General features: G+C 38.6%; 1 protein-coding gene across 4 annotated transcripts in view; it reads right to left on the reverse strand.

Moving 5' to 3' along the window:
- LOC106908051 (inositol 1,4,5-trisphosphate-gated calcium channel ITPR1-like) overlaps window positions 1-12,501 on the reverse strand; it is a 121,387-nt gene that overhangs the window by 79,494 nt on the left and 29,392 nt on the right. For all 4 annotated transcript variants that reach the window (XM_088005361.1, XM_088005359.1, XM_088005360.1 and 1 more), the window contains exons 24-37: window positions 12,274-12,467; window positions 12,059-12,197; window positions 11,908-11,962; window positions 11,618-11,783; window positions 10,624-10,791; window positions 10,458-10,526; window positions 10,245-10,382; window positions 9,981-10,106; window positions 9,686-9,886; window positions 8,638-8,889; window positions 6,522-6,647; window positions 6,222-6,350; window positions 3,055-3,175; window positions 2,788-2,972 (exon numbers count right to left, since the gene is read on the reverse strand). In XM_088005361.1, coding sequence (XP_087861487.1) covers window positions 2,788-2,972; window positions 3,055-3,175; window positions 6,222-6,350; window positions 6,522-6,647; window positions 8,638-8,889; window positions 9,686-9,886; window positions 9,981-10,106; window positions 10,245-10,382; window positions 10,458-10,526; window positions 10,624-10,791; window positions 11,618-11,783; window positions 11,908-11,962; window positions 12,059-12,197; window positions 12,274-12,467 — 2,069 coding nt within the window. The remainder of the gene's footprint in view (window positions 1-2,787; window positions 2,973-3,054; window positions 3,176-6,221; window positions 6,351-6,521; window positions 6,648-8,637; window positions 8,890-9,685; window positions 9,887-9,980; window positions 10,107-10,244; window positions 10,383-10,457; window positions 10,527-10,623; window positions 10,792-11,617; window positions 11,784-11,907; window positions 11,963-12,058; window positions 12,198-12,273; window positions 12,468-12,501) is intronic.

Genomic DNA, 12,501 nt, shown 5'->3' on the forward strand with positions numbered 1-12,501 from the left:
TCATTCTAACTGCAGGTTTAGGTCATTATCAAACAAACCATCTGATTAGGATGTAAGAAAACCCAAAAAACTAAATGTGCAGCTGGGAAATGACAGAAGGGAGAAGCATTAAGTGAGGACAATTAAAACCAGAGGAAATGTACTGCCTGGGAGGAGGTCGGTGACTAACCAGAGTCTGCTTTGAGCACCGTAACAGAACCGTTCAGAGCTCCTGTCACGATAGGGTCTGTTTGCTTTATCAGGAAAAGAATGAATGCCTCAGCCGAACAGAGTTTCCTGTGTCAGTCCCGGATAACAGCTGATCTCATCCAGGGAGGTCACTGACTGTGTTGTGTTTGTTTTTGTTTTTTTTGCACATTTCCAGTGAATTTTTGAGTCATGCTTTGCAAGTAATTGGGTGTAGCAACTTTTCCCATCACTGAAAGTCCTATTTTTATGACTGACTTGCAAGGCTACTTCTACAGAACCGTCTAGGAGACGGAGTTACAAAACGCATGACGCCACTCCTGGGAAGTACCAAGCGTCAACGATCGCACTGAAGTCTTAATTATTTGCAGGTGGCCCAGACAGACTACTCAACAGGAACCATGTCTGTTGGCTGAGATTTTTTTCTACTATGTTTGAGCTTCAGACTCAAGCAGAGGCGGAAACACGTTGCTGTTTTTCCCCTAAATGGACTAGATTAGGCTAAATAGCAAAGATAAAATAGTCAAGAAAAATACGACTTTGGTTCTCAAAAGTATCCACATGATAAGGCCATATTTTGTGAATTAAAATGTTGAGACCACATTAAATTATATCCAAACTTTTATATCTGTAAAACAAACAAAAAAAACTTTTTAAAAGTACATTAAGCTGACGGAAAAATACTTTCTCAAAACATATTTTCATTTAATTTTAGTTTTCAATCTTCTTTAAAATCATCATCCCACATTTTGACTGGGTATTAAATCCCAACTTTGACAAATAATAATAATAACTAATAACAATAATGATACTAATAATAAATAATAATAATAATAATAAAACATCCGGTCACACTTTATTTGAAGGGGGGTGAATAAGACTGTCATGACACTTTCATAAACATGACATAACCCCTGTCATGAACATGAATAAGCCTTCATGAATATTTATGACTGTTGTCATAAAGCGTCATTCGGTAAATTATGACACTTTTAATACAAAGTTGACATTATTCAAAATGTCTTTGTTATGACAACTTGGCATCAACCAGAAAATCATTACTGATATAAATGTGTTATAAAAGTATTACTGATTGCACTTTAAAAATTAGGTAACTTTATGTTATTAAAGGTAAAGTTTAAACAGTAATGATTTCTCCCAAAGGTATGAATCATTCTTGGCTGTACTGTAGATTCGTTTTGAAAAGGAGTGGTGTAGTTCAAAGAATTAAAAAAATTAAAAGAAATCTGTCATGACAGACTCCAAGATGAGCATAAGCCACAATTGCAAAAACACAAACTCTTCCCAAGTATTTTTGATTTTGTTTCTTGAGCAACTTGAAATTAGGCAGAAGAATTAACAGCAAAAAACAGGAATTCTTGCAAGTCAATAATCCCATAATATTGATGGAAAAGGTCTAGTTCCACTTATAACTAGTACCTTTTCATCAATATTAAGAAATTATTGACTTAAAACAAGCTACTATATCTTGCTGAAAAGTTACTTATAAGTTAGTTTTGTCTTATTTCAAGTGCAGTCAGATATTTGAATTACAAACTAGACAAAAATACTTAGTAAAATGTTGTGTTTTTGGAGTGAAAGCTGATTGTTCAAACTGTTGCATCCAAGTAGAGCAAAGGAAAGTTGAGCGTAAAGGAAAAGTGTCGAAGCAGAAGGCAGCGGAGGTAGGAGTAGAGCAAAGCTGCCCTTACACAAAGGAGCAACGAGCTTTTCAAAACGGTCTTTCTGCAATGCCAGGACAGGACAAGAGGAATTATGAGTCAAAAGAAACAAGATGATAATTTAACTTAAAAAGTCACGGAGACACCTCAGGTTCACACTTAAATGGATATTATTTCAGTCACAAAGAGTTGCTTCTCAGAAGAAGTGTCACATTAAGAGGTGGTTAAGGTTTGGAAAGGATTTATCATTTATTTTCAAGAATCAGAAATACTGAATTTTAACATGTATGGAGACAATTTGGAGAACCACCATATGATCAGTACCAGAGGGGGGAAAGGCAGAATGTGCATGTAAATGAATCACATTGGTATTAGTTTTGTTTTGATTTCACCACTGCCACTAGGCATGTGCATATTTAACTAATGAATTAATGGCTTGATTTTTGGTTGTTTTTTATTTTTTAAGGTTTTATTGGCTCTAGTGGCCTTTATTTGAGGGTGGTTGGACGGGAAATTGGGTCATGAGAGAGGGGGAAGGCATGCGACAAAGGTCAGGTCATCAGGTGGGGAATTGAACCAGTGATGTCAAGGACTAATGCCTCTTTACGTGGGTTGTGCTTTACCCTTTACACCACACCAGCCCCGATGGCTTGAAAATAAAACTAATTTAAATAAAAAAAAATGTAGACTAAAAAAAGAAAAGAAAAGTCCACAAGATTCAAAATATTGCATTTCCCCACCCTCACATTTAGTGCCACTGTTGTTTTCAAGTTGCCTTTATGTTATTAATTAATTTATTCTTTTTGGTTTCCATTGTGTCATTTTCTCTGTCTGAGCTGTCAGATCATTTCTGACAGTTCAGACATGAGCATTTGCATTTTGGACATTTCAGGTCCAAAATGCAAACTCTGCTACCAACCTGGAGCTTTTCAATGATGTTCCTGTAGTCTTTAGAGGCGCACAGGCTGGACTCTCGCCTGGACGTGTTCTTAGCCGACTGCTTCCAGTTGAGGAGCGTCTTCTGCACGACGTTGTTTGGCTTGACAAACAAGTTGTTCACCTGACTGTCGAGGTCCACCGGGATGGCAATCGCTCTGCTTTTGGCTGGGAAAGGCAGATCGACGTGGCGACTTTAACGAGGCTCACCCAGAGGGCGGCGTGAGCCTCGTCGAGTTTAGCTACTCACCCACGTCTGAAAGCACCTTGATGCACCCTTCCACCGAGTGCTTCTGGGCAGGGTTCAGCCAGTTGCAGTGGTAGACCCTGAACACTCCCTGCAGCAGCTGGACAAACACTGGCTGACGAGTCTGAAAGGCAAGGAGGATGAAATCGAATCACGTAGGAAATCATCGCAAGAGCAGAATGTGAACAGGACACTCATGGATCCAAGCAGGAAGAATAAAATTATCATCTACTACAAGTTTTCGTACCGCTGGAACTTTACATCACTACCACAAGATGTCGTTTGGTTTTACTGACATTTTACACAATGGATCAATACAAGGTAATAAATAGTTGTGAAGTGGAAGGAAAATAACAGTTATATATATATATATATATATATATATATATATATATATATAAAAAAGTCTAAAAAAAGTGTGGTATGTATTTGCCAACCCCCTTTATGCTGAACACCCTAAATAAAATTCAGTGTATTCAGAAGTCACCTGTTGTTTAGTTCAGCTGTGTCTAATTTATGCTTTGGACCTTCCACAATAACTCTTAGTTAACTGTGGCTACAAAATGAGAAGAAACAGCTAATGTCTTAAATACAGATATAACAAATGCAGGTTTTTAACAGTTGCCCCCCCCTACAATATTTGTATAAAATTTCTACAAAAGAATGACACTTTCAAATTTGTTTTTCTTGTCATTAGGTGAGAATATGAGCTTGTTTTATTTTACATCTTTTTCTATTTGAAAATGTTAAGTTTATCTTTATTTGAGATCCAAAAATAGAGATAAAATTTGGGTTCTTTAAAAATGACAGTAGATGTTCTAAAGTTGATATTTATCTAAATTTCTAAGATATCTTTATTCAAAAAGTCATGTAGCATTTGTGGCCTTTCTTTTTTTTTTAAGTTGGCTCTGGTCTAGATGAAACTATGTGTTAAATTGATCTAGTCAAAGCCTACGTCTAAATCCAAATCTGTTCCAAGACTTAAAATGTCACAAAAAGTTTTATCTTCAGATTTGAAGACTCATAGGACAAATTTAATTGAAAGTTGGTTCCAAAAAAGTAAACATCACTGCACTTTCCATATTGTTATTTGTAAAAAAAAAAAAAAAAAATGGCATTGTATAAACCATGTACTTCCTTCCGCTTCACGGTTATGGCCTACTTTATGTTGGTGTAAAACCACAATAAAATGTTGCGGTTGTAATGAAACAATGTGAAAAGGTTTTAGGGAACATGAGTAGTTTTTTGTTAAAGATGCACCGATCCACATTTTTCACTTCTGATACCGATATCTGAGGTCTCGCATTGGCTGATACCGATCCGATACAGAAAAGCAGCACCGAATTGACTAAAAACATTTGTTTCTCATTTTTAAATGCAGATGTTAATGTGCTTGATTGAAATTTTATTTGATAACTCTGCACTTTTATATCACACTTAAACACAGCAACAGCTTCACAAGTTTAGTCAAACATGTAAAAACGACAGCTTTAATTTGTTCAGTCAGTGTAATTAGGAGTAGAGCAGCTAATGTGAAATAAAGTGAAACTGACAAAAACAATAGATTAACTACGTCAGTCAAACAGGTAAAAATAAACCTTCTTTCAAATGGTTCAGAAAGTGCAATTAGGATTTTTAAATATAATGTAAAATTCATAATAAAGTATGATGTCACTCGGAGCACAAAGCATAGAATTAGACTGAATAGATTGGTTATCGGTGACAATGTGCCCAATCTACATTTTTTTTTTTAAATATCAGGACTGATACAGATATTAATACTGGATTGGTGCATCTCATTTTTTTTCCACAGCCCACCAGAGGTCCTGTTTGGATGAACTCAAAACATTTCAGGTCCACCAGACCAGCTGTTGATAATCACACGCTTACCTAACACAACACGTACATCAGACGCCTACCGACAGCACAAACGGTATCTATCTGCCAGCTGCCCAACAGCACAATAAATACCTCCGTTATCTTTCCAAGAATGGCTGCCTGTCAGGAGAAAAAGGTTGCTGCTGTGTCAACGTGTATCACTAAACCTCTGCTCTGAGTTTTATAAGGGTACACTTCCAGACTCATAGATTAAACATCAGGATATCCCGTAGGGAAAAAGCATTTCACACACATACACACACCCACACACAGTTTCAGGGGATTTTTAAGTCTATGATTTCCAGGAAAACTCAGGAGGGCTCCAGACATGTATTACCATGAGGTCACCACACAGCAGCAACATTTCATATACAGTACACACCACATCCCACGACAACCTCGAGTTACACATTCAGATCTGGGAAGACGTCTATGTGCTGACAAAGCAGTGAAAAGTTGAAACTACAGCGAATGACTCGCAGCATTCAGAGCCAGTGACTCAGCAACACACCCAAAAAGTTGGGAGTGGAGGAGGGGGATGGAGACGATGGTGGGAAGTTATCACTACTTACATACATGTGGCGAGCCATCTGTGTAAAGGGAAAAAAGTCAGCTTGAATGAAATAGAGCACACGTGATGTGGGTCAATTTTAAAGCTGCAGATTGCAACTTTTATTTAAAAATATATATATCATTTTACATATTTGTTGAAACTATCACTATATTGTAACAGTGTGGTAGGAGACAGATAAAATGTGGAAAAATATGCCTTCACCCAGCGCTAACAAGAAACAACCAATCACAACGAGAAGGAGGAGGGTCTTAGCCCTGTCAATCACTCTCCGTGTAGTGCTGCTCACTCCCTTTTGCGACCTCCCCATGCTCTCTGCTACAGTCGCAATCAGAGCCTGCCGTGAATGGTAAGGCTTGTTAGCATAGCCACCGATGATGGCGGATAAACGGTTTCTTGTAACAATAAGTTGTTTCTCTGCTATTAGCAAGTACACAAATTTGATTGACAGCACTAAGAACCTCCCCCTGGCTTTGATTGGTTGTACTTCTTCAGATGGCAACAGTAGCTCAAGGAGGATCTTTTCACATTTTATCTGTCTCATAACATACTGTCACAACCTGGTGATGGTTTTAATAAACATGTAAAAAAAACTATATAAAAGTCACATAAAGCAGCTTTAAGGAGATTTTCTTTGACTGTATGCAACAGCCTAAGAAACACACCTGTAAGCCTGCTCGTGTTATGTAAATCAAAAATCAGTGGTGTTGGCTTTCACTACCTGCAGGCTGGTGCTCTGGTCAGAGAAAGGAGAGCTGAAGAAACACGTGACGATGCTCATGACGGTCTCGGTTACGTAACGCTCCAGGATTGTATCCGCATGCTTCCTGTCACTGGTGTTGTTGCAAACCTAAGAAAGCACAGAGGAGAGAGATTAGCGTGAGGCAAGGCAACGGGACCCAACTTCCTGGATGTAGGAGACGGTTAACAAACGTGCACCGATTGCTTCGCGGACTTAAAAAAAAATCTCCTGGAAGTTCATTCTCACTGTTCCAACAATGTCACATAGGTTCTGGCTCACCCTGCAAATGTCCACCAAGAAGTTCTCAAACAGCTTCCACATGTGGTTGGATGTGTAAATCTCTTTCATCTCCACCTCGGTGTCCACGTAGCAGTGGTTTAAGAAGTTGATATAAGCAATCTTCACCTTTCAGGATAGATCAAAGATTTTTATAAAGAAAATTAAGAAAAAGAGATATCTAGAAAGCAAGTGATTGCTGAAAGCAATACCATACAGATATATAATTACTTTTCATCACATGTTCAGATATGACTCATCCCTAAAAGCACATTATTTAGCAGCCTAATTATTAAATGCTTTATGGAAAAAAAACTGCATATTTAGAGGGGAATAAAATACGCCTACAGCTCTTCATTTATACAAATAAAATAAAAAAAAGTTTTTGGGGTATGTTACTGCGCAAGAAAGAAACTTTAGGGGAATTTGATAAACTTAATCTTTTTATGTGAGTGAATTGGCGGGCAAAGTCATCAGAACGTGTGGTTATAGTGTACGTCAAGTGCGGTTGTAAAAAAAAAAAAACAACACATTAGTGGTCGCTAACAGGAAAGAAAACCAGTCACAACGGCCCTGCGAAGAAGCAAGACGTAGAGGAGCCTTCAGAAAGTTGTTTCAGTTGCCTGTGTTGTGGTTTTACTTTCGCAGCAGTGAGAATTAGCCTTTTTAATTCTCAAGAAGATGAAAAAGAAGCTCAGTTTCATCGTTCAAAATGTTCTGAATGTCAACTGAATCATGTGTTTCTCCTCCTTCTAACGCACTTGAACTCTTCCGAAACAATTATCATAAACTGTAGTGAAAAAAAAAAAAAAAAAACTATGGAAATAGTAATTTGTAAAAATATCTCTACAAAAAGCAAGTGACTCCAGACACAACCTACATGTAAGAGGGTCAGACATTAAAGTGCAGGGATTTTGGCAGCATTTGAGCCTTGAAGATTCTCTTATTATAGCCGGGAAGATGTAGAGCAAAGTTCATAGGTTAAGAAACAAACGGGGATTATGCACAAGAGAAAAAACATGAGAGTTGCGCTGAAAATCTGGCAATTTTCAGGTTAACCCACCAATGGGGGATTCAAGAATCTGTTCTTTTTCCGTTTCATAAAAACACCATGCGTAATCACTCACAACACTACTCTTCAGTGCTGAAGGAAAGAAACTCAGCGAGCTGTTTTCACTATTACTAAAGTGTTCAACATTAAATAAGAGAACCCGCCAAGCTGTTGTTAAAGGAAACTGCATTTTCTATGCTACGTCTAAGCATCATTCAGGCTACTAATAAAATGGAGTGAACCTTCCAGTGATTCCATTCGAAAATATTCAGAAAACTTTCACAAAAAGAAACAGTTTTTGGCAGATTTGACCCAAAAAACAGCAGAAATTACACTTCCTTTTCACACCGAACAGTAAGCCACTCCACCACCCACAAACGCTCACGGACAACCTCTTCTAATCATACCTCACTGCTATATACACAGCAGGTACTAATGTCACAGTGAACAGTGAGCCTCTAAACTGAAAATGAATCGTGAATCCTCCCAAGTTCCCATACAGTTAAGAACCAAACCAGATGTTGTAAACTAAAGTCAGTAAATAATGCAGGTTGTCTGTTTTGGGTAGTTTTATCATCAGGTCTTTAAGCTAATTTCCGGCTGACACCACTGAAAACTTCAGCTTATAGCAGGAAGATTGAATCAGTTGTTTCATCTTGTTCAGCTTTCAATCTCAATCTGATGAGCAACATTCTGGGATTTGGAGACGTAGGCAGGCTTCTATTAATCTCACAGTAAAAGGTAAAAACCTACGTTCTCGAGGAAACACAGAGACTGTTAACTGTAATGCTAACCACAAAAAACTGTAATTATCGATTTCAGATGTTCTACAAACTTAACCACTTTCACATACCATGTGACGTTGCCCCTGTTCTCAAAATAAATTAGTAATAACGGCTCACAAAAACATATTTTCAACGCTGTTAAACGTAGGGCTTAAAGAGAAACTGGGACTCTTTATCAGTAGGTCAAACTTTTACAAAATCTGGAAACCACAATTAGACTTTGCATTTCTAATCAGAATACGGCCAGATTAACTAAACTGATTACAAATCTTTTCCCTCACACCTCTGGGATGCAATCTTCGTGGGTGACAACCCGCACTATGTCATCCAAGGGCAACAAGGAGTTGCACTTTATCTCGGTGTAGACGTTCTTTCCCTCAGTGCAGACGGCCAGCAGCTCCACCAGGTGGATGTGATACATCAGAGGGCTGTTCTCGTCCAGCCGTTCCCGCTCCGACCGCATCATTTGGATGAGGGTCTGGAAGGACGCACGGTCGTTGTAGAAGACCAGGACGTCTTCACCAGAGTTCACCAGCTGGGTAGAAGAACGGAATGATGGTTAAGATTCCACATCAAATCACCACCTGGGTAGCATTGCTTTTGTTGCTGATTACTTCTTTTTATGGTTTAAAGGTCAAATTACTGATAATTAGTTTGGTATTTACACACATTTCTGATGTATACTAGTTAAATAAGTTATGGCAACAGCCTGAAAGGGTCAAACTAATCAGAGCAGATTAAAAAGTAGAGGTGCACCAATCCGATGTTCATATCTGCATTGGTCCTGATATTGAAAAAATATTCTAGACTGTTCAGTACATTTATATCTGTTTAAACAAAAAGTTTTAAGTCAGTTCAGCAGTTTGTCTGTACTGCATCGGCCAATACTAAACCTCAGATCTCTTCATCGGATGTGAAAAAAGTGGATCGGTGCATCCCTTTCCTGCATTCTTGCCTGTTTTTTTTGTATGTTTCAGAGCCAAAGGCAATTTTCCACTCCAGTAGACCGAAGAAATGTATTCAATTCATTTATCTTTTTATGTCAGTGAATTGGCGGGCACAGTCATCAGAACGTGTGGGGTTTAGTGTACGTCAAGTGTGGTTGTAAAAAAAAAAACAAAAAACATATTAGTGGTCGCTAACAGGAAAGACCACTTTCCTGTTAGTGGTATTTCACTAACAGGAAAGTGAAAGACCTAACTTTCCTGTTAAAGACCTAGAAATGAAAGATCCAAACAACTAGATTGCATCGTCAAATGCAATCTAGTTGTTGCTAGATAAAATAAAAAAAACAAGAAAAATCTATATTGACTCGATTTCCACAGACTTACCTCTGCCATGACAATGTCCTGACACTTCTTTATGAACTTGTTGTCAGCTTTAACAATTGTCTGAAGAAATTTAAGGTACTGGACGTGTCGCCCATGTGTCTCGGTGCAGTGGACAAAGTGCTGAACGACACGCTCGTTGATTTCATTGCACAGCTGTGAATTATTCATGAAGATGTGCTGCATGGTGACAGCCTCAAGGATCTATGAGAACGAAGAGAAGGGTGGAAAAAAAGAAAAGAAATCAGCTTTCCCAGAATGCTTCATGTGTAAAATGCAACTTTCAGACAACACTCACTCCTGGGTTGAGGAATAAGTTGATGTGCTTGTGGAGAAGAGTCTGGTTTTGCTGGTTCCCAGCGCAGAAATTCTGCAGAAATTCATGAGCCAATTTCATGATGTCCTGCATTCGAACATCTTCACCCTGCAGTCAAAACGAAAAACTTTATTAGTTACTAAAAACGAAAAGGAGGTGGAGGCAGACTGAGTAAAAAATATGCAAATCTTTCAAGATCCCGCTATGAGTATGCATGTAATTCACTGCAGAGTTAGACTTTTGAACCTTCTCGTAGGGGATCTGCAGCAGCTCCAGCACCACGCTGTGAGCTCCCATGTTCCTCAGCAGCCGTTGCTGCTGTTTCTTGCTCTTCTTCCCTGAGATGCCCTCCTGGACACACAGTTTACTGAGACGTACAAGGATCTAAGCAAGTTGGAAACAAAGATTAGAATAAAATCCCTTTTAAACTTGTTGATCAAAATACAAAAACTAGTGCACCTCTTTCACAACTCTGTAGTTGTAGCTGCTGGTGCTTTCTGACTTCTTATCTGAACCAGGAGAATCTCCCTGTATGGAGACAAAAAAAATTACTTTGTCATACTTTTGGATCCTACTAAGTCTTATAGTTTAATACTGAGGGCATCTGAGGAAATATTAAGGCAACCTTCTTTTTGCTGTCAGACTCTGAAGGGCCATCTCCATCCATCCCATCCTCTCCTTGCCTCTTGTAAACCCAGAGTTCAGATTTCTCCACAATAGACCGCAGCTGGTCCAGATCGGACTTAATCTGCTTGTAGTTCTCGACGTCCTGACTGGTAACAAGCAGCTGAACCTATAAATAAAGGAAGTTAATTTTGGATAAAATAACATATGGATTAAAATGAAGAATATTTGGTTGTTAACATCTTGCTGACTGGCTGTTCGGTTGATGTACTATTACTGTGAATTGTTGTATGATTGCTGTCAGTAATAATGATGTACGTGTAGTTAGATGTGATGTGTCATGACTTAAAAACCAACTCAGTTAAATATAAGGACTGTCAGAAGGTTTGTGGTTGAAAAGGTTTCTGTGTTTGAGCCAGAGTTTAACTTTGTGTTCAGTTTCAGCTAGCTTAGCAACAGTGCTAATGCTAAAAGATTGCTAGCAAGCCGTTTGTTAACATTGAGGCAGTTGTTGTTAGTTAACATTTAGCATCTCATTGGGCTAAAGTTTTACATGCTTTATTCACAAATTAGCTCTTATTTATCTCTTTTTAACATGAACCACTAACCAGATGTTGAAACTGATACTAATAATTTTTGTTAGTTGATTAATCACATTTTAAAAATTGGTGAGATTTGGATTCATTAAGGCATCTTTAAGAAATTCAGCATACAATTTATTAATTGTCTATTGTTGCTCATCTTTCCAGGGTCATGTTGTCGCCTATATTCAGCAAACATTGGGCACCGATTTGTGTATTTCTGTGTAATTCTACTCAGAAATACAATGTGAAATCTAGTCAAATTAATTGTTTGTGTGTTGTTGCCAATTTTAACCCGTTTTAATCAGCAAAAACCAAACTTCTAAAGATATGTTAAACATATTACGGTAACTCAACAGAATGCCCTGGAAATGTATTGTGAGAAGCAAAAAAGTGAAATCTGGTATGGTTTACTTGTTTGAAGGCCATGAGGACTTCCTGCCTCTGGCTGAAGTGTCTGAAGAGCAGGTGAAGCGCTCCGGACACAAGTGGCGGGTAGTCGTGCATCGTCAAATGCAATAGGACCCTCAGAAATGTCCGACCACCGTGATCATCCAGATCTAAAGGAGTGTTTTCCTCGCTTTGGGAAAAACAAAAATAGATAACGTTCCCCAAGTTGTGGAAGAACTTTATTTTTATTTATAACATTCTACTGGAGATTTCACACACACAAAAATGTCTGGAAATACAGAGAATCTGGGTACCTTCCACCAAAGATCCCTTCTGCTTGTTCCTCAATGTTCTCAAAGTCAAGATTTCCTACAGTTCAGAGTTAAGACACTTTTACCAACTCTACGAATCGAAGTGTCAAATAAAAAAAAAAAATCAGCTTTGTTAAGTAATGTGGTTTCATACCAGGCATCTGAGGTGTGATGTTGTTGCCTCCGTTTGCACTGACAGCGTTGTCTCCTTGAGGATTGCTCTCGTCAAACTCACGTTTGAAAATGCAGAGCAGGCATGAAATCCTGTAGTCTAGCCGCACGTTTAGAATGAACTACAGGAAAGAATAAAACGTTGCAGCACAAACTAATGTTTGGTCCTGAACAATTAGGCATTTCACCGACACGTACCTGCAGGATCTCGATAATCTTGAGCTTCGTGTCCATGACCATGATGTCTTCTCTCTCGGGTTCGGTCTGCGTTTTCACCACGTCTCCTTCTGGCTGATGGGTCGGTGTGGCGGGCAGTAAGCCCCCTCCTCGCAGCACTACCTGCGTCATCAACTCGCCCACTCCATGAATAGACTTCATTACGTTACTGCCACCTGAAGAACATGGAGCAACATCCAAACTAAATCA

The sequence above is a fragment of the Poecilia mexicana genome, unplaced genomic scaffold (assembly GCF_051168715.1).
Source record: "Poecilia mexicana isolate PSO_F unplaced genomic scaffold, ASM5116871v1 scaffold_5, whole genome shotgun sequence".
Classification (NCBI taxonomy): domain Eukaryota; kingdom Metazoa; phylum Chordata; class Actinopteri; order Cyprinodontiformes; family Poeciliidae; genus Poecilia; species Poecilia mexicana.